The sequence below is a fragment of the Rutilus rutilus genome (assembly GCF_951802725.1).
Source record: "Rutilus rutilus genome assembly, chromosome: 8".
NCBI classification, from domain to species: Eukaryota; Metazoa; Chordata; class Actinopteri; order Cypriniformes; family Leuciscidae; genus Rutilus; species Rutilus rutilus.
This window is the reverse complement of record NC_140222.1, coordinates 19,029,606-19,050,318: the sequence shown is the minus strand read 5'-3', so window position 1 is coordinate 19,050,318 and position 20,713 is coordinate 19,029,606. Positions and strand designations below refer to the sequence as shown.

Genomic DNA, 20,713 nt, shown 5'->3' with positions numbered 1-20,713 from the left:
TGAGGGCGGCCATTTTGGGTTGACATCATTGTAGTCCTTAGTTTGCAGAACTTAACTTCCACTTCAGTCCACACTTATGAATCAGTCTCAAACTTTACTGAAAGTTGCTTTTAGCTTCTTTATAAAAGTCTCCTACTCTTAGAGAAGTCCTACTTTTTACTAAGAATTTTTTGACACTTAAGTCAAAGCTTAAGACTATTCTTAAGAGCATTTCTAAGAAGTTTTATACATATGGGCATAGATCTAATGTTAAACTCCTTGCTAGCTGTATAGACGTTATGTAGCCCCGCTCCTTTTCAGTGCTGCACTCCTTGTGTTCTGTCTTCTGGTTTGTATTATAGGCAGATCTTACGGATTTATGAATGAACTACTCGTTATAAAATCAAACATTTGTTAAAGCATCCACTTCAAACATTACAATGCCCATTAGAACTTTCGTTAAGTCTACAATAAGTAAATCCACATCCAGGTGGATGCTGCACAATGGTGGTGGTTGAGGAGATTCCCCCTTCCATGTAAAGAGCTTTGAGTACCTAGAAAAGTGCTATATAAATGTAATGAATTATTATTATTATTATTATTATTATTATGAGCTTTTTATAAATGAGCTTTCATTTGGTCCAGATATATCAACAGTGACATCCATTTTTTTTAATGGCTCTGTTTCCGAAGTTTTTTCCCCCGCTCAATCGTTGATGTTTCAAACTGCTGATATAAAGAGTTTTAAGTCTGGAACTAAGGCAGCCAGCTACGAGATAAATCGGGACCATGAAACATTTGATTCGGCCCCCAAAAAAACTTTTGAAAACGGAAAAAAATAAAAACGATTCAAGACTGTAAACAGAGGACTTCAGTGGTAGCTGCTCGATCGCTCTAGCTGTTTGCAGGTTTCCATGGTAACGTCGCTGTTACGCTTAAAATTGTGACAGTTTTCCCTTAATGACTGTGGGCGGGGTGCTGAACCAGAGAACACAGAGACTTTAAATGTCTTGCTAATTATGCAGTCTCATATGCATGCATTTGCCAGGAGACGAAAAATAATTCAAGTGGAATAACGACACTCGGTTACTAACGTAACCTCGGTTCTCTCTAGAGAGGGAACGAGTGTTGCGTAAGTTTAGCTTACGCTACGGGAAAACTCCTTTTCTCAAGAATACTGAAGCAAAAAATTATCCTTTAATTTTTAGAATGTAAAACGCATTTGCTGCAGCAGGCAGACATAGGCGAGACAGCTCGCGCGCCTATTGGCTGCTCTGCGGCAACTGCATCAACCTATCAGTGCGTCTTGGCATGACTCCAGTGCCAATGGGAAGCCTTCCCGCGCTGTCGTCATAGCCCGGCAGCTATAAAACCCCACTGCACAGGTTGCACAAGTGATTTCAGTCGACTAGAAGCGAAAACCAAAGCGCAGCACAAGCACGGCAGGCTACGCAACACGCGTTCTCTCTCTAGAGAGAACCGAGGTAACGTTAGTAACCGAGTGTCATTCTCTTACGAGAGTACTCTCGTGTTGCGTTAGTTTAGCTTAGGCAGTATGACCACCTTAAACTGCGTAGGCCACAGGACTTGCAGTATATCAACAGTGTAGTCAAACCGAGTGGGGTAGACAACGTTAATATAGCATTATCAGACTGAGAGCAGTCTGGCCTGTAATGCGGGTACTTCCAGGTTATAAAACCTTACAAATGTAGACAGCGAGGCCCAGCCTGCTGCCATACAAATGTCATGGATAGAAACCCCACTTGACCATGGCCACGACGAGGCCATGCCCCTAGTCGAGTGGGCCCTCACCCCCAAAGGGCAGTTTAGACCTTTGGATGCATAAGCTGACGCGATAGCGTCCACTATCCATCTGGACAGAGTCTGTTTCGAGATGGCTAGCCTTTAATGCGGCCACCGAACGAAACGAAAAGCTGCTCCGATTGCCTGAAAGCGGCGGAGCGCTCCACATAAATCCTTAATGCCCTCACCGGGCAGAGAAGGTTAACCCCTGCCTCACTATCAGACATAGGGAGGGCCGAGAGGGAGATAACTTGCGCTCTGAAGGGAGTCGTAAGCACTTTAGGGACATAACCGTGTCTTGGTTTGAGGATGACCTTAGAGTCATTAGGCCCAAATTCCAAGCACGTAGCGCTTAAAGGTTTGCAGAGCGGAGGCAGCTTGACCGGCGGCGGCGTAGGCGCGACCGATCAGCGTTGAAGTCGTTCGGCAGGCTTTAGTGGGTTGGCTCAGCTTGGACCGCCATCCCGTAGAGGGCGGGCACAAGTGAGTCGCTACCGCTTCCTCGATGGGAGGAACACAAAGATATTCCCTGTCTTTCACGCCGTCAACCGCGGAGAGCGCCGAAGAGACAGAGGATTTTAGCCTGGCTAAGTACGGAGCTCCCCAAGACTTGGAGAGCTCATCATGCAGTTCGGGGAGGAAGGGAGCGGGACTCGAAAGTAGCCATCCAGCCTGTTAGGCGCGGGCTCCTTGGGCGTTGACCACTCGAGGCCGAGGTCTTCTACGGCCTTAGTGATAAGACGGAGAAGCTTGGCGTCGACAGAAGCCCTCATTGTGTGTGTGTGTGTGTGTGTGTGTGTGTGTGTGTGTTTGGTACATAAGTGAGTAGGTGAGTGTTGTAGAGAAAAATCGAAACTGTGCACACAAATCAGAAAGGTACAGTCAATAAAATAAAATAAAAAAAGTACATTATCATCTTAAGAAAGCATGACATCAACAAATCCAGAGGCTGATCATTTAAAACAACAACAGACAAGGTAGAGAAAGAGAGAGAAAGGTAATCAGGTTAAGACTTCCTGTATGTCATCTCATTTTAAAGATAGTACTATTTAGAAGTGGCATCTTCTGGATTTCTTTGAAGCAAAGTCTTTGATCAAATCAGTAAAATCCACTTTACATAGAAGGTCATTCTCAATTTGACCCTTCGCAAAGACCCACCCCCCTTAGTTACTGTCGCTATGCCCGACAAGCTACGCCGCTCTCACGCCACACCATGTTCTCACGCAGTGAAAAATACATCGCGGAGCAGAGAGGAGACTGACAACACGCTGACAAGACAGGACAGACCAGGTTACCTTTCGGTTACTTTTGATATTAAACATATTAAACAAAGTCTCACCTTTCAAATTTGGTAATTTTTTAAAAGAAATTTACATACCGTCATAGAAATACATAGAATACATACCGTTTTGTGGCTCTTAAATGTGTCTGACAGATCGCTGTAGAGCATAAGTTAAAGCTGCTTGTGAACCGATCATCTCTTCCTTCTAGTTCATAGCATCAAATATACACGAATGAACATAAGAAGGAATGTTGTTTTAAACCGCGGAAAGTCATCAGTACATTCCGTTTTTCAAGTTCAAATCCTCCCATGTTAATCTGCTATCTCTCCTGACTGCTTTGTCGACAAAATGGCGGATTATAATTGGTTAGATCGCCTGTCAATCAAGCTCCCTGCGAAGGGTCAATTGACATCAGAGTGAGATGATTTAATTTCTGCTGTACAATTGTGGATCTTAGTCTATTTTGTACTAGTTTCAGTTTGTCATGGCAGATGAATTCTTTGAACTGGAGGATTTCTTAAAGGTATAGCGGAGGATTTTCTTTTTCCGGGTGGGTAGTGTAAACTATTGGTCCACCTAAGTGTCAATCATTCTGGTGATTTACGTAAGGCCGTCGTACGTGCTCGTCCCTTAGTTTTCGGTTTCTGCGCATGCGCACTTTCAGGTGTTTATGTGTGGTGAGCTAGAGTTCAGCCATTCATTGAAGCTCGCCGTTTCACCGGGTCCTTTGAAAATGTCTGAGAGTCGCAAGAGAAAAAGTTTGTACGAACTGTATGAGAAGAAGAGAAAGGCCTCAGAAGAGAGAAACAAGATCAGAGTGTTTTTGGGAGATTGTTTCACACGATGGCGTGCGCTGAAAACACAGGTGGGCTTCCCACTGATGCCTCAGTTGCGAAGTTTCTATTTGACAGGTAAAGTTTGGCATGCTATTTGGAGAAAAAGTGCAAATCTTCTTTTGGAAAGTAATCTTGTATGAGCGATGCCGACAGCAACTTGTAAACAGAGCGTGCACGAGGAGAACCTCGCACACGTTTAATAGGCGTTCCCTCTCGGGAGCAGGTGGAGTGTTGCGCATGTGCATTTTTTCAAAAAGTGGAGAGGGCGGTTCTTATCTAAAATTCGGAAAGATCCTCCGCTATACCTTTAACAAAATTCCTTTTCCATGTCATTGTGGAAGGCTATCTCCTCTAGATCTGCTGTTTTTTTATGGAGATGTTCTGCAGAGAGGGTAGATATGTTGTTCAGAAAACCAAAAGTGCTGTTGAGGTCATTATAGGACTGAAAACGGCGATCAAGTTTAGCCAGCAGCCTATCCATCACAAAAAAAAACACACCAGATGAGAACCGTTCTCTTCCTGATAAGTGAACCTCAGGTGTTGCAGACTCACCCACATGAGTCTTGCGTTTTCTTTGTCTTTGTGTGTCTTGTTTGTATGTTGCTGAAACGGTGGGAGACAATGATAAATGTAAGCTGATCAATGTGCGTCATGTCGGGAGTTGAATCAATGCAAATGGAAAAGTACTTTGTCACTTTCACTTCAGCAATGATTTCAGAAAGCACTCTATTGCTCATTAGCTCGATAAATTCGTCGCATGTTTTTGATGAGAGATATGAGGGGGTTCCTACCCCAGCATTGCCATATATCTGTATGTGTGATTTCAAGAATGGGTCGAATTCACTGATCAGTTCCAGGATTCCCATGTAATTCCCATTGTCAACTCGGCTAAATATGTCACTGGAGCCTCGCAAAGCCAATCCCCGCTCTGACAAAAATTTTACAACTGCAACCACTCTTTGCAAAACTTCACTCCAATAATTGCATTGCGACTCGAACTACTTTTTAAGTTGAGAATCTATAACTCCGTCAGCTGCTGCTCTGTTGCTGTAATTAAACATAGCCTTTCTATGACTGTCACTATTCTCGTGCTCGGCAATGCGTCTGGTAACATGTTTCCAGTCATTACAGCCAGACTCAAAAATTGAGGATTGACGTCACCCTCGCCAAAAAGGCGACAAGCAAAACAAAATACACAACCGGTGGATGGTGAGTGGAGCAACCATTTTCATCAATTTTACCCCTGCGAGCAGGATCAGTGGATAAAGAATCTGTAGTTGAACATTGTTCGGTCGCTGTTTCTGACTGAAGAGATGATGATTCATTGATGGGCTGCCCTGCTTGTGAATTAAAATTGTCTCCAACCGTTTCTTCCAGCGGCTTCGGGTTGTTGTCCTCTGGATTCTCTGCTTGCACATCAGGCTGTGGTGTCATGGGTGTAAAAAATCCAGTAATCCTTTTCATTTTACTGAGAACTTCCTTTTTGAGTTGCTGTCTTTCATTCTTTAGTTTTCTTTTAAAGGCGTCACTCTGATACCGTTTATCCGCCATTACATCACTGTCTAATGCAGACAGGTTTTTTCAACGGCAGTAAACAAGGCACTACGTAACTGCCAATAACCAATCAGCAATCAGCAAACCTCAAGATGACTGACATTTAATTTTGCTAATTAAATTACATTTTTCAGTGCAGGGCAGGGCCAGGTAACAATGCTAGACTAATCAACAAACTTTAAATGAAAAATTAAATGACTGACATATTATTGAAAAAATCAAACGTAAATGGGTGGGGCCCCCTATTGGGCAGGGCCCATGGGCTTGAGCCCAGTCAAGCCCAATGGTAAGTCCGGCCTTGGTGGCAAGGCACAGATCTGGCCAAGGTTACAAAAAATTTTCTGCTGCACTTAAGGTTCCTAAGAGCACAGTGGCCTCCATAATCCTTAAATGGAAGACGTTTGGGACGACCAGAACCCTTCCTAGAGCTGGCCGTCCGGCCAAACTGAGCTATCGGGGGAGAATAGCCTTGGTGAGAGAGGCAAAGAAGAACCCAAAGATCACTGTGGCTGAGCTCCAGAGATGCAGTCGGGAGATGGGAGAAAGTTGTAGTAAGTCAACCATCACTGCAGCCATCCACCAGTCAGGGCTTTATGACAGAGTGGCCCGACGGAAGCCTCTCCTCAGTGCAAGACACATGGAGTTTGCAAAAAAAAAAAAACACCTGAAGGATTCCAAGATGGTGATAAATAAGATTTGGCCTTAATTCTAAGTGGTATGTGTGGAGAAAACCAGGTACCTGTCCAATACAGTCTCAACAGTGAAGCATGGTGGTGGCAGCATCATGCTGTGGGGGTGTTTTTCAGCTGCAGGGACAGGACGACTGGTTGCAATCGAGGGAAAGATGAATGTGGCCAAGTACAGGGATATCCTGGACGAAAACCTTCTCCAGAGTACTCTGGACCTCAGACTGGGCCGAAGGTTCACCTTCCAACAAGACAATGACCCTAAGCACACAGCTAAAATAACGAAGGAGTGGCTTCACAACAACTCCGTGACTGTTCTTGAATGGCCAAGCCAGAGCCCTGACTTAAACCCAATTGAGCATCTCTGGAGTGACCTGAAAATGACTGTCCACCAACGTTTACCATCCAACCTGACAGAACTGGAGAGGATCTGCAAGGAGGAATGGCGGAGGATACCCAAATCCAGGCGTGAAACACTTGTTGCATCTTTCCCAAAAAGACTCATGGCTGTATTAGATCAAAAGGGTGCTTCTACTAAATACTGAGCAAAGGGTCTGAATATAGGACCATGTGATATTTCAGTTTTTAGTTTTTTAATAAATGTGCAAAAATGTCAACAATTCTGTGTTTTTCTGTCAATATGGGGTGCTGTGTGTACAATAATGAGAAAAAAAAAATTTAACGTAAATGATTTTAGCAAATGGCTGCAATATAACAGAGTGAAATTTAAGGGGGTCTGAATACTTTCTGTACCCACTGTATGTATGTGTGTGTGTATATATATATATATATATATATATCTTCTTTTTTTATATATATATGCATCAGGAGAGAAACTTGAAATGTATGTCCATGCCAACTGTGTGTGTTTCTCTGGAGCTGTACTAATTTCAGTTCATTACCAGGTAAAAAAAAACATGTTAAATGTTAAAAATAGACGTATGCCTCATGTTTACACGTGGCACAATCCACTTTCCATATAAAGAATACTGTCCTTTAGTGTACACATTCTTAGTCCAAATGCATCAGTGGAAAACATATGCTACATTACACACCGAAATTAATCTCTGCTCCCTGTGCCTGATATATGATATAATGTTCATGCAGTTTTCAGCTTGTGTAGCTCAAACTTTATGCACTTGAACTTCAAATAAACATCCGATTATGAATATTGATAAAGAATAATACTGAAAATAATAATTAATGCAATTTTAGTCTTCATTATAATTGGTAAGTGTTTCACTCATCCCTGGTTCTTAGTTGTGGCTGTTTTTACATTAAACGTGGTTCACCTCAGACTATAATAAAATTAAGAGATGTATATCTTGTAAATAAAAAATGGAGATGGGTCAGTCTGCTGACATCAGATCACTTGCAAACTGACACTTAGAGCTCATATTATTGAAGATAATGAGAAAAAAGGATTGACATAATTGAATATTTTTTCATAAGCTCTGTTAAAAGTCATACTAAACAAGTCATACAGCATCATCAGCAGAGATATGACTTTATTCTAAGTGTTTGGTAGAAACAGATTATGTGTCAGGATAGCCGACCAAGTGTAAAACTGCTAATTCCATTAAACTTATTACTCAATAACCAAAACAATGCATTAAAAAAAATACAAATGGCATCTTTGCAGTATTTACAGTGCAAAAGATCTGCTGGGAAAACAGAGCTAAAACCATCCTAACCATCCATTGGCCTTCTGGATGGTTAGAGGGGTTTGGGCCATTTTTTTAGCTGCTCAAGCAATGATCACTAAAACCTTTTTCTTTAAGAAAAAAGCATAATTTAAGGTTTCCGGTATTATATGTACCTCTTTATAGTGGATTTAAAAGTCCTCTTTACTGGCAAAATATAAAGCATTTAATATTAATCCTTCAAAATACACATTTTAAAAATAAAAAAAAGCCCCAAAAGTATAGCGGCCTCAGGCGCATCCTAGACCTCGGGCATCTGAATCACACCCTCATAAAAGCCTATTAACAAACATTGCATCATTTAAAATATGAAAACATGCAGTCTTTAGATACATTAATAGACAAACTTAAACTTAAGTCTTAAATATTGCATCAGTTTTAAGATGCATTTTCGGTTTCATTTCTGGTTCGACAAAAAAAAAAAAAAAAAAAAAATTATTGAAAAGCCTTATAATGAAATACACTTTTGCTGCCAAGAAAATTTTTTTTTTTTTTTTTTTTTTTGTTAAATAATAACCCAGAGGAATGTTTTACTAAACAGATTTATTTGGTGAAAAGTCAGTCCTCAAGTATGGTATGCAAAATCAATCTCAGAGGACTCTTTTCGATGGTTAAACCAGCACAGGTGGTTGGGCAACACTTCTGTCTGGCAGGACATTGGCCATCACGGATCCACTTGTCGGCACAAAAAGGGTGGATAACATTTACCAGGCGTCACTGCATGGATACAAATATTCAGCTTTAGTCAGTGCATTTAGTGGCATTCAATTTCAGAAACAGCACAAAACTCGAAGCATGAACAATTTTTGCTTGTTACTAGTTGTATTCTAAGCATTATAAATCTTTATTTTGTAAAGCACAAATAATCTTTGATAAATGTTTGTCTTAACTATTTTATCATTCTCATGTCAATCCAACGTAGAAACAAGCGCAGATTCGAGCGCAGAAATTTAACATTAGAATGCTGCCAATCAGATCGTATGAATGATCATGTGTTGATAAATGTGGCGGCTGAAAACAATCGTCATTTGAATATCACTGCCCTAAAAATTCATGGTTTTGAAGCCTCATCTCTAGAGTTTACGCCACAGATAATGTAACCTGGCCAAGAAGAGGAAGTTATGTTGAAAGAGAAATTGGTCTTACTGCAAAAAACATTTAACTTAATTTATATGTATATTAAATACAGTTAAATAAAACTAAACATTTATCAACAAACACTATAGGTAATTTACCCCTTATTTCACAAATCCTTTAAATTCAGTGGTATTCAAAACAAGAAAATAAGCTGCAAGTTATATATTGAACTAGGCTATAAAATAAATTATGCTATGGTGGCATTCATAAAATAAAATAAATAAAATAAAATAAAATAAAATAATATACCACATTGTTGTCCACATCTAGTGCTGCAGCATTTCTCATCTTTCGGACAGTCACGGTCATAGGAACATGACTTGGTACACACTACTGGTTTGATGATTTTTTTTGGACACACTCCGGGCTTTGGTTTCACTGTCAAATCAATGAATGCTGAATTACACACTGCACATACATATGCCTTCAGCTCTATACAGTAAAGGGCACCTATTATGAAAAAAATCACTTTTATATGGTGTTTGAACAAATGTGTGTTGGGAGAGTGTGAGCAAAACCACCCAAGAATGATAAAAACCCACCCAGTGTTTTTTTATTTTATTTTTTTTATCTCAATAAATCATAATCACTGTCTCAGAATGAGCTGTTCTAAGATTCTATGCAGTGTGACGTAGAATTGCACAGGCCCCTCCCACGACTGTTGATTGACAGACTGCAGTTTGAGCATAGCCCCGCCCTGAGTGAGCTGGACACAGTCCTCAATTGTTTCGACCAAGCGTGCCGCACAAGCCCTGAAAAGTGAAGCCAAAAAGTCTCGATCGCCCCCCGGTGACTGGTCCTAGTATAGGTCATAAGTCCCGCCTTCCCGTGTTATTCAACGGGACGTGAGACCAACTAAACAATTAAATACACTTCAAATATATTTTTTCCAAAGGTGGTTTCTTTCATTTGCTGTCGTTTTTATCACGCTGATGTAAGTTCAAGTGTCTGTTTCAAAAATAAGTTGGTTTTTAGTTAGTTACGTGATGCGGTGGTGTAACGTCATGATTGACAGCTGTGATTGACAGGTTCTCTGAGCGAAGTAGTCACTGAAGCACCAACGGACATTTTTTTCGGGATCTTCGGAGGACTGAGGAGATTGTATCTACTTTATTTTAACAAGCCTCTTGTCGTACTGCAATCAATTTTTTTAAAAAGTGTGCAGAATCCACTCTCCCTCAGTGCATTCTGCGAGAGTGAGGGCGGAGCGTTGATTTCGCGGCTTTACTTCCTGCTCACTACTGCGCAGGTCTGGTCCCGAGATCGCTACTGCGCAGACTCAAGTTCCAATATGTCAGCGCCATATCGGGACCATAGACAGTATAAGAAGTGGACAGAGCCATCTCATTGGAACTCAATTGAGACAAGTGAAGCCCATTTTTAGCGATTTTTTAGGACTTCCGTTCCTGACGCGCAGACTCAAACCGACTCAAACAGAGCTTGACGACGTAGATGTGACGTGAACAACCCCTCTGTCTTCTAGTGGCTGTGGCATGAGAAATTTGAATCATTCCCTTCCAAAACTTGCAGAGATGGAGAGTGTGAGTAGGAGCTGTCCATGAGCTTGGAGCAGGAGAAACTTTTGCTAAGTATTCTGATTAATTATTTTGTCATTTTGCCTCCACGTCCCCCCGATTGCCCGCGAGCTTCTCCTCCTGTCCATACGGTAATTTCTCTACTGTGCGACAGAGAGTCGCGTGGTTATGACGCAATCGTTAGCCTACTTTTACAAAAACTGCTTCTACGGGGCCATAACATAAGCTACAAGGTAATGGAGCATTTTATACATTGTCGTGTTTCTTTAGAAATAAATGGACAAATGGAGTCTTCAAACGCCTCAGATGTAAAGTTATTCGCTGTCAAAATGACGCCAAAATGAATGGGAGTCAATGGAATGCTAACAGCAGGTGAAGTTCTGCTACAAGATGGTGGCACGCGGCCGGCTTCAACTTCCGGTCGACTTCCTTCCCGCTTGATCGGGACACGTCTTCAGTTCTCATCAATGGAAGATAGCGAAGGGGTGTCATCCATCTTTTTTTACAGTCTATGGTTTCGACGCTGGCTTGAGCCGCTGTAGACAAGAATGTCTCCTAACCGATTGAGGCGTTTTGTTGTTGGATGTAAGAATGAACATAGCAGTCTTCATTTACTCTCATTGTTACTCGAGGATGGATCTGTACTGTTTGTGATCCAGCTTACAGTCTCCGGAGCGACAGGCCTAACGTTACTGACTACGGCAGAGATGAAAGTGAGCACGCACTTTATGACAGCTCATCGAGTCATTTTACAGATATAGGTTTACCAGATTATTAAGCACCCACTGAAAAGGTGTGTATATATTTGTTTACTGTTAGTTGTAACGAGTGTTTTGTGTACTTCGCTGTGTATGTTGATAATGAAACGGAGAGAGAGAGAGAGAGAGTTTATGGATAAGACTTTAATGTGCACATCTTATACTGTGTTTATTCAGCTCTTACAGTGATTTTCTGGTGTAAAACTAAGGCTTCATCTTTTGTGTGATATATAATAAACTTCACTGAACTCATCAGTATATTTTGGTCATCATTCCGACGGGCTTGTATTAGTGGATAAAAGCAGATGACAAATAAGTTATAACCGTAATTAAACTAAACCTGTTCTATCTCGATACAGCATATATTCTCTGGCTCTGTGGGCATTATTGTCCGACTCTGAGTCGAAATGAACACCGCAACAGAGTTTCTGTTTTGATATTATCAGATGCGATTGTCCTAGCTCTTACGCCGCCTTCACACTGGCAGTTGAAATCAGCTCCGTAATACGCAATACGCCCCCCAGCGGACGTCGTACTACACCGTTGAAAAGCTTCGGAAGCGAGTAGAACAAAAATGGCGGAGAGATTAACGGTTGATTTTGTCAGTGTCAGAATGTACTGTTTGATCTCTCTGTTGAGGGGGTTATAGAGACAGGCTGCTGCGTGGAGGAAAGTTCCTCAGGATGTGAATCTCCATAGGAATCTCCTGCGGAATCTCCTGCGAATCTCCATAGGAAATGAATGACTTCCGGTCGTTTCGTAGCCGTATCGGAGCTGATTTCAACTGCCAGTGTCAAGGAGGCGTTAGCGTGAGCTTGTGAGGCTCCGCCTCCTGGGCCGTGCAGCAGCTGTTCATTTGCATTTAAAGGGCACACACTAACAGTGCGTTTTTCTGAGCCCCAAAAAATGACAATTTAAACATGCTGTAAAAAATTATCTGTTGGGTATTTTGAGCTAAAACTTCACATACACACTCTGGGGACATCAGAGACTTATTTTAAATCTTGTGAAAAGAGTCATAATAGGTGACCTTTAACACTGAAGGGTTCCATTGAGATTCAACCTAATTTCTCAAAATGAGCCTTATAAATATCTCTGCGCAGGCGACAGAGACAAGTCCAATGGACTGTCTTTTCTGGTTTTGCACTTTGTAGACGGTCCCTTCGGACTTGTATCTCAGCTGCCTGCTCATAGAGATCAACTGATTATAAAGCTGGTATAAAATAAATTAGTTTGCAGCTCGTTTTTCTATGTTACTATGATTGGAACGAGGTGATATAAGTTAACGTTTAGCTCACGAGTTATTGATCTGGGAAGTTCGAATCAGATATTGATCATTTTAATGAACAATGCAACCGCTTCACTATTAACGTACGGAGCTGTCTGAAACAAAGCTCTGTATAAAGCTGATCAACACACTATACAATATGAATACCTGTATATGGAGCTGCACAGTCATGTCCACATCCATTACTGCAGCATTTCTCATCCCCCGGACAGTCATTGTCACCGAAACAATTTTCAACACACAATCCTATCATTCCGTCTTCCGTGCTTGGACACACTCCTGGCTTTTCTGTTATTCAAACACATGACAGAAACCATTATTACTGAACGCTGAATGTCTCCTCTACCATTACATTTCCAAACCAAAGAATAACAGTTACTTTAAAGGAGAAATCTGGTCAATTTTAACATTGAGCTAATTTTTTTGTAAATGTGGAGTGCTGTCAGTACAGAGAACAATGACAAAAATCGGTGTTGCCTACACTTTTTCAAATTCGCACCCTCTTGAATTGAATGGGGCAAGTTTTAAACCTGCTTTTAGCCTCTTAACATCCTTCATGTGTCATTACAAGTGCACCAGCCATGTGAGTGATTCCTTCAGAGTGAACACGGGTGAATCTGACTGCAGTAGATGTGAAAGATATTAACCCTCTGGGGTCCTTCGGGTCCAAATGGACCCGAAGCGTTTAAATAAAAAAATGTTAAAAATCATAGCTTCATTGGAATGGTCCGAGATTTGGTGACTTTGTTGGTACTTGGTATATGAACACCCAAAAAAATTGGGGACAGGATTTGAATAGTCTAAGTGGTTGTAAAAAAAATAGTCACACTCAGGACCTTCGGGTCCAAATGGACCCGCCATAGGAAATGAATGGGAAATTGGCAAAAATGTGAAAATGCAGAGTTTTTTTGTGCGTACAATCTACAAATCAGCCACGATCCAGAAAAAAAGCACACAACAGTGAAGGGGTTAATCTATAAAACATCAAGAGTGCAAAACAGACACATCCACACATACACACACACACACACAAACACACACACTTTTATACACATACACACTAATAAATTCAGATTACAAAAATCTGTTTTGAATTTAAAAAAAAATCACAGCTTCATCGAAATTTTCCGAAACTTGGTGACTTTTATGGTATTGGGTATGTGAACACACAAAAAATATTGGGGTCATGATCCAAGCACGTCACACTTCTGCTCTTTGGTCAAAAATTACCCCCATAGGAAATGAATGGGAAATTGTCAAAAATATGAAAACACAGCATTTTTTTGTGCATACAATCTACAAATCAGCCAGGATGCAGAAAAAAAGGACTCAACGGTGAAGGGGTGAATCTCTAAAACATCAAGAGTACAAAAAAAACACACACACACACACATTAAAAAAAAAAAAAAAAAAAAATATATATATATATATATAAAAAATGTCTATTATATTCAATGGGAAAAAATGGGTCATAATTATTGAATAAATATTAATTAAAATCATAAAATGATCTCAAAACACCAAAAAAGAAAAGAAAAAATATTATAAAAAACAAGTAAAAAAAAAAAAATATGATTTTTTATATATATATATTAATCCCGCCCTCCGGGTCCATTTGGACCCGAAGGTCCTGAGTGTGACTGTTAAACGAAGGACCCCAGAGGGTTAATAAAAGTGACGTTAATTCAGCCAGCGCACAAACCTGTATTTACATCCTGTTTTCGGTTGAAGTCCAAAGTAGTCGATTGTCGAGTTCACGCGCGTGATCATAGGTAACTAAACCTATGCGCGTGAACTCGACAATAACACATCAAGGATGTTAAGAGGCTAAAAGCAGGTTTAAAACTTGCCCCATTGAAGTCAACAGGGTGCAGATTTTAAAAAGAGGATAACACGGTGTAGGCAACACCGATTTTTGTCATTGTTCTCTGTACTGACAGCACTCCAAATTTACAAAAAAATGAGCTCAATGTTAAAATTGACCGGAGTTCTCCTTTAAGCACTATATATATATATATATATAACATTGAAAATGAAAATGCTTAATTCTCGGTTTAATCAAATAGTGTATTGTAACTCTGTGCACATCATAACACCAGAAAGGCAAATAATGGTCATATAATAAATCCCTATCCAAAAACTAATTTCATTAAGAAAACCGTCTTGTATAGAGCTATTGTCAACTGGAATAACATTCCCATTGAAGTTCGTGAGCTTTGTAATAAGCTGTCATTTAAAAGAAGTCTAAGGTGTTATGTGTTGATGTAGGTTTTAATATGGTTTTATTAAGGTAATTGTAAATTATATTGAATTTATGTTTCGTCTTATGAATCGATACTAGATTGTATGTATGTATGTAGGCCTACAAGTGTGTTTGTGTATGCATGTATGCATATGAAATGTGTATGTGTTAATTATGATTATTGAAATGTTGTTGTAATGTCATTTTTTTTTTTAGAACGGACTCCAGGAAGACTAGCTGATTGCATAGACTTTCAGCTAATGGGATCCTTAAAAATAAACAAATAAACAAAAATAAACACATGGTGACTTTTTTTTGTGTTTCCGGAGCTTAGGTGGTGGCAGAAGCCCCTGGCGCTCCACTAACTTTAGTTTGCAAGTTTTGTTAACTTGTTTTTAAATTATGACAGGAGAAAATCCGATTTTATTGTATTGTGCAAGGTCACTCACTGTCCAGGACCGTGATTGTTATTTGCAAAAGTTAATTTTAACGGACATCCCAGATTAGCTGACCCGTATCCACTCTGTCAATGGGTGGGCGACCTGACAGGATTAACGTTAATGCTACTTCCAGTAGAGTGGCCGGACTTCTACACCTACTGTACCTGATAGAGAAACTGAGCGTAAAGAGAATCTAAGGGCATATAAATCTTTAGATGCCTATAACTGTAATAAATTGTCACGTACAAGACTTGTGTGGTAGCCTATACGATCCGCAGTTCTGCCAAGCCAGCGCCAAGGCCAGACAGAAGACAAATGTAAATAGTTTGAATGTTAAATGTTGAATGACTATGCATTTTGATAAAAAAAAAAAAAAAAAAAAAAAAAAAAACCTGATCCACACTATAATAAAATATAATTACCTTTATATGGAGCTGTACACGCATGTCCACATCCATTACTGCAGCATTTAGCATCCCCCGGACAGTCATCGTCACCGAAACAAAATTCAGCACACAATCCTATCATTCCGTCTGTGCTTGGACACACTCCTGGCTTTACTGTATTTCAAACACATGACAGAAACCATAATTACTGAACGTCTCCTCTACCATTAAATGTCCAAACCAAAGAATAACAGTTACTTTAAGCACTATGATATATATAACACATTGACAATGAAAATGCCTATTTCTCGGTTTAATCAAATAGTGTATTGTAACTCTGTGCACATCATAACACCAGAAAGGCAAATAATGGTCATATAATAAATCCCTATCCAAAAACTAATTTCATGAAGAAAACAGTCTTGTATAGAGCTATTGTCAACTGAAATAACATTCCCATTGAAGTTCATCAGCTTTGTAATAAGCTGTCATTTAAAAGAAGTCTAAGGTGTTATGTGTTGATGTAGGTTTTAATATGGTTTGATTAAGGTAATTGTAAATTATATTGCATTTATGTTTCGTCTTATGAATCGATACTAGATTGTATGTATGTATGTAGGCCTACAAGTGTGTGTTTGTGTATGCATGTATATATATGAAATGTGTATGTGTTAATTATGATTATTGAAATGTTGTTGTAATGTCATTTTTTTTAGAACGGACCCCAGGAAGACTAGCTGATTGCATAGACTTTCAGCTAATGGGATCCTTAAAAATAACAAATAAACAAAAATAAACACATGGTGACTTTTTTTGTGTTTCCGGAGCTTAGGTGGTGGCAGAAGCCCCTGTCGCTCCACTAACTTTAGTTTGCAAGTTTTGTTAACTTGTTTTTAAATTATGACTGGAGAAAATCCGATTTTATTGTATTGTGCAAGGTCACTCACTGTCCAGGACCGTGATTGTTATTTGCAAAAGTTAATTTTAACGGACATCCCAGATTGGCTGACCCGTATCCACTCTGTCAATGGTTGGACGATCTGACAGGATTAACGTTAACGCTACATCCAGTAGAGTGGCCTGACTTCTACACCTAGCTGATAGAGAAACTGAGCGTAAAGAGAAACTGAGGGCATATAAATCTTTAGATGCCTATAACTGTACTAAATGGTCACGTACAAGACTTGTGTGGTAGCCTATACGATCCGCAGTTCTGCCAAGCCAGCGCCAAGGCCAGACAGAAGACAAATGTAAATAGTTTGAATGTTAGATGTTGAATGACTATGCATTTTGATAAAAAAAAAAAAAAAAAGAAGCTGATCCACACTATAATAAAATATAATTACCTTTATATGGAGCTGTACACGCATGTCCACATCCATTACTGCAGCATTTCGCATCCCCCGGACAGTCATCGTCACCGAAACAAAATTCAGCACACAATCCTATCATTCCGTCTGTGCTTGGACACACTCCTGGCTTTACTGTTATTTAACACATGACAGAAACCATAATTACGGAACGCTGAACGTCTCCTCTACCATTAAATAATTTTCTTTACCATGCAAAAAATCAGTCCGTCTCCTTGAAAGTTTCACATTTAATTTAATTTAATTTAATTTAATTTAATTTAATTTAATTTAATTTAATTTAATTTAATTTAATTTAATTTAATTTAATTTAATTTAATGTGTCACTTGCAGTATCTTGTGAAACTCAACAGCAAAAAATTCAGTGTTACTTTTGGAGGACCTCTGACATCCACTACTTAATGAAAATGGTTGAATGCAGGGAGAACACACAATCAAATCAGTTCCACAATCAGATCGTTGCCTTTGTGTTCTTTAGAGCAGTCTTTATCAGAAACAGAAATGCAATTTAGTTTCACCAGGCACCAACTGGCCACTATACAGAAGATAACTCAAGAGGATCATCAGGGAATTTGCAATGTGTGTATCAAACTGAAGTGTAACAGCCACACATTTATCTGCATAAAGTCAAATTAGTTTAGAAATTAGAAATCTACCATTTATCCCTAAATTGTTACAAAGTGCCATTACAAAAAAAGAACACTACTAGTGCATTGTAATGCTAATATAAAACATGGACGTGATTCATATTTTGTGGCATAATTATGTTGAACAGTTACATTAGGCATTTTAATACACACAAAAAGAAAATGGTAACACATTTTTAGCAAAACAGACAGAACTCATGCAATCAGACATTTTTCTTTTTTTTTAACAAAACTGGTTTGTAAGGTAATACTTAAGTTATAATTATCCCCCATGCTTAATGGTGCATCATTGTTAAAGGGGTAAAGGGACAAGTACAAATACAAAACTGCAAGCAGCGATTTCAGGGCCATGCCCCTGAAGAAACAGCAACAGCAGTGCAGAGCCAGGAGAACATAAACAGCAGAAATCTAATGTCTATGGGGAAACAGCTGTTCAGAAGTGGAGTTGAGAAATGCCACTGTTTGCAGCTTGAGCCATTCAGTTGACGTTGACTCACTAAACTGCAGAGGAGAGCCTTCAGTGCGAGTGTAACCATATTAAAATGCTAAATATAGCTTATGGTCAACCTGAAAGCTGAAGAGCCACATTAGAAGAATGGCATTTGGATAGCATGCTTACCAAGTAGCACACTAAGCTATAACTAACATAAGGCAATAAATACAGGCAAGGTAAACTTTGGAGACAATTATCTCAGGAACTTTAGTTCATTAAAAAAAAAAAAAAAGAAAGGATACTGCAATTTATGTCAAAATCCAATATTGTGAAAGTCTGTATCCACAAATTCATGATTTTCTGACAAACTGTTCAAACGTTATTGGCAATAATAGCCATTTTCCAGATCTCATGACCTGGAGGTGGTGCTGTTCCCAAATGTGGCATGTACAATCACATTATGATTCCGATAAAGCATACCAATTTTTGTTTAGATTGATCAAAGTTTAGAACCAATTTTGGGTCGACATTGTTTAGTTTCTGACGTCATCATTTAACAAAGAAGTCAGTTGTTCAGTCGTTTCTGTGCATCTCAGTCCAAAGATCATCTGAGGCAATTTTTGAAGCAATTAAAATTGAGCAAAATCTGAAGTAGGCTATCAAAAAATCTGAATACTGTACTTTTCAAATTAACCACTACCTTAATGTGCAGAGTCTTAATTTAATATGTTGAATGTGAGAAGCATGCAAGCATGTCATTCTTCTTCATCAAAAGTTATAACCATTTCAAAAGTGAATCTTTGGTGGTACTAGTATAGGTCCTAGAGACTCTAAAACAAAAGCAAAAACATATTTTTTAAGGAATGCCTTGGACTCCCATTCGGGAGGAATAATAATAATAATAATAATAATAATAATAATAATAATAATAATAAAGTAAAGTAAAAATATCCATAACCAAACTAATGGATCTGTTCACAAAAAAATTATAAAAATAATATATATATATATATATATATATATATATATATATATATATATATATATATATATATATATATATATATATATATATATAAATATAAATACAAAGTTTAACTATTACTGGACGTCTGTTACTAGGCTAGGCCTACTTATAATGTTCTGAGATGTGCCTAAAGTCATATTTTGTTTAGGTTGTTTACATATTTTGATTGCTATAATGAAGTTAAAAGATCTCACCGTTGAATCGATCATCGGAGATTCTTCTTGCGCTCCAGCAAACAGAGGAACACAATAAAACAGCGACCAACGAGCAGTAAAGCCGAGCTGTCATCCTGAAACCTGCGATCTCACAATGGACTCTGTCTCTGCTGGAAATGCACTGAAGAGGGTTTTAAGGCGCTTTTATATACAACTTTGGAATTTTAGGTGCGTCTCCAACCTGCCTGTAGCTTTAGTGATGTAATCTTAAAAACCCTGATTAACTCGTTCAGGACCCTGATTAACTCGTTCAGGTGTGTCCGAGTGCTACTTAAGGGCACGTAATAATAATTACCGTAATTAGGAGACAGGGGCGGATCTAGAAAAATATTTATGGGGTGGCGAGAGGGGGGCAGGCATTTTTGAGGGGTGGCAACATATGGCAGACGTATTCTGAATTTAATCACAGTTATCACAGTTTGACGAGAAATAGTACACTCTTCAAAAGGGCACAGGCTGACATTTACAAACTCAGACAAACTGTATGCAACTGTATCTCATGCAATCAATGTCTTGCATTTGAGGTTTTATGTGAAACAGTTCATATTAGGAATAACAAGTGACCATACAATGTGATCTCCCTTAATAGGAGATAGAAGTATGATAGAAGTTGGGGCATTATCACAGGAAAGGCATTAAGGTAAGACACAGGTGAGTGGCAGATGAGTGAGAAGGGAAGCAAACAGTGTCAGAGAGGCAGCATTTGTACAAGAAGAAACTACCGGTATACAAAGAAAAACTTACCCATGAAGACAAGTGAGCAAAAATATTAAAATACACTGTGGAAATAAATGGGTCACGACACTCAAACAAGGTCCTGGACACTGCTTTTATTGTTTACACATAACACACATTTTCCACATTTGTCCCTCAGTAACTTTTTTTTTTTTTTTTTGGGGACAAATTAGGTTTTTACTGAAAAAGTGATGAGAAATACAGTACAGTAAATAAAATATTCACTGCAGTTAAGGTGACATGAAAGGGACATTTCATGCATTTAACTTAGCTAAATGTATTTTTATGTGACTTCTTTGAGAAGAAACTCTGCTGTTTGTGGATATTTTGATGTAACCCAGTAACTATGTGAGCCTTTTTGTTGATTTGTTGATACAGCAGCTCATATTTACATGCATGAAATATCCCTTTCATGTCGCCTTAACTGCTGTGAATATTTTATATACTGTACTGTATTTCTCATCACCTTTTTCAGTAAAGACCTCATCTGTCAAAAAAAAAAAAAGTCAAGTTACTGAGGGACAAATGGCTAACAAACACATGTGTGTTACGTGTAAACAATAAAAGCGGTGTCCAAGAACTTGTTTGAGTGTCGTGACCCATTTATTTCCACAGTGTATTTTAATATTTTTGCTCACTTGTCTTCATGGGTAAGT

General features: G+C 39.0%; 1 protein-coding gene across 1 annotated transcript; it reads right to left on the bottom strand.

Moving 5' to 3' along the window:
- Window positions 1–7,634: 7,634 nt before the first annotated feature.
- Window positions 7,635–19,570, bottom strand: LOC311295490 (uncharacterized protein). Its single transcript, XM_084416903.1, has 6 exons — window positions 19,302–19,570; window positions 16,977–17,114; window positions 15,667–15,804; window positions 12,710–12,850; window positions 9,231–9,359; window positions 7,635–8,561 (listed from the first exon to the last, which is right to left on the bottom strand). The coding sequence occupies exons 1-6, from the start codon at window positions 19,393–19,395 to the stop codon at window positions 8,509–8,511; spliced, it is 693 nt and encodes a 230-aa protein (XP_084273029.1). The 5' UTR covers window positions 19,396–19,570; the 3' UTR covers window positions 7,635–8,508.
- Window positions 19,571–20,713: the final 1,143 nt, after the last annotated feature.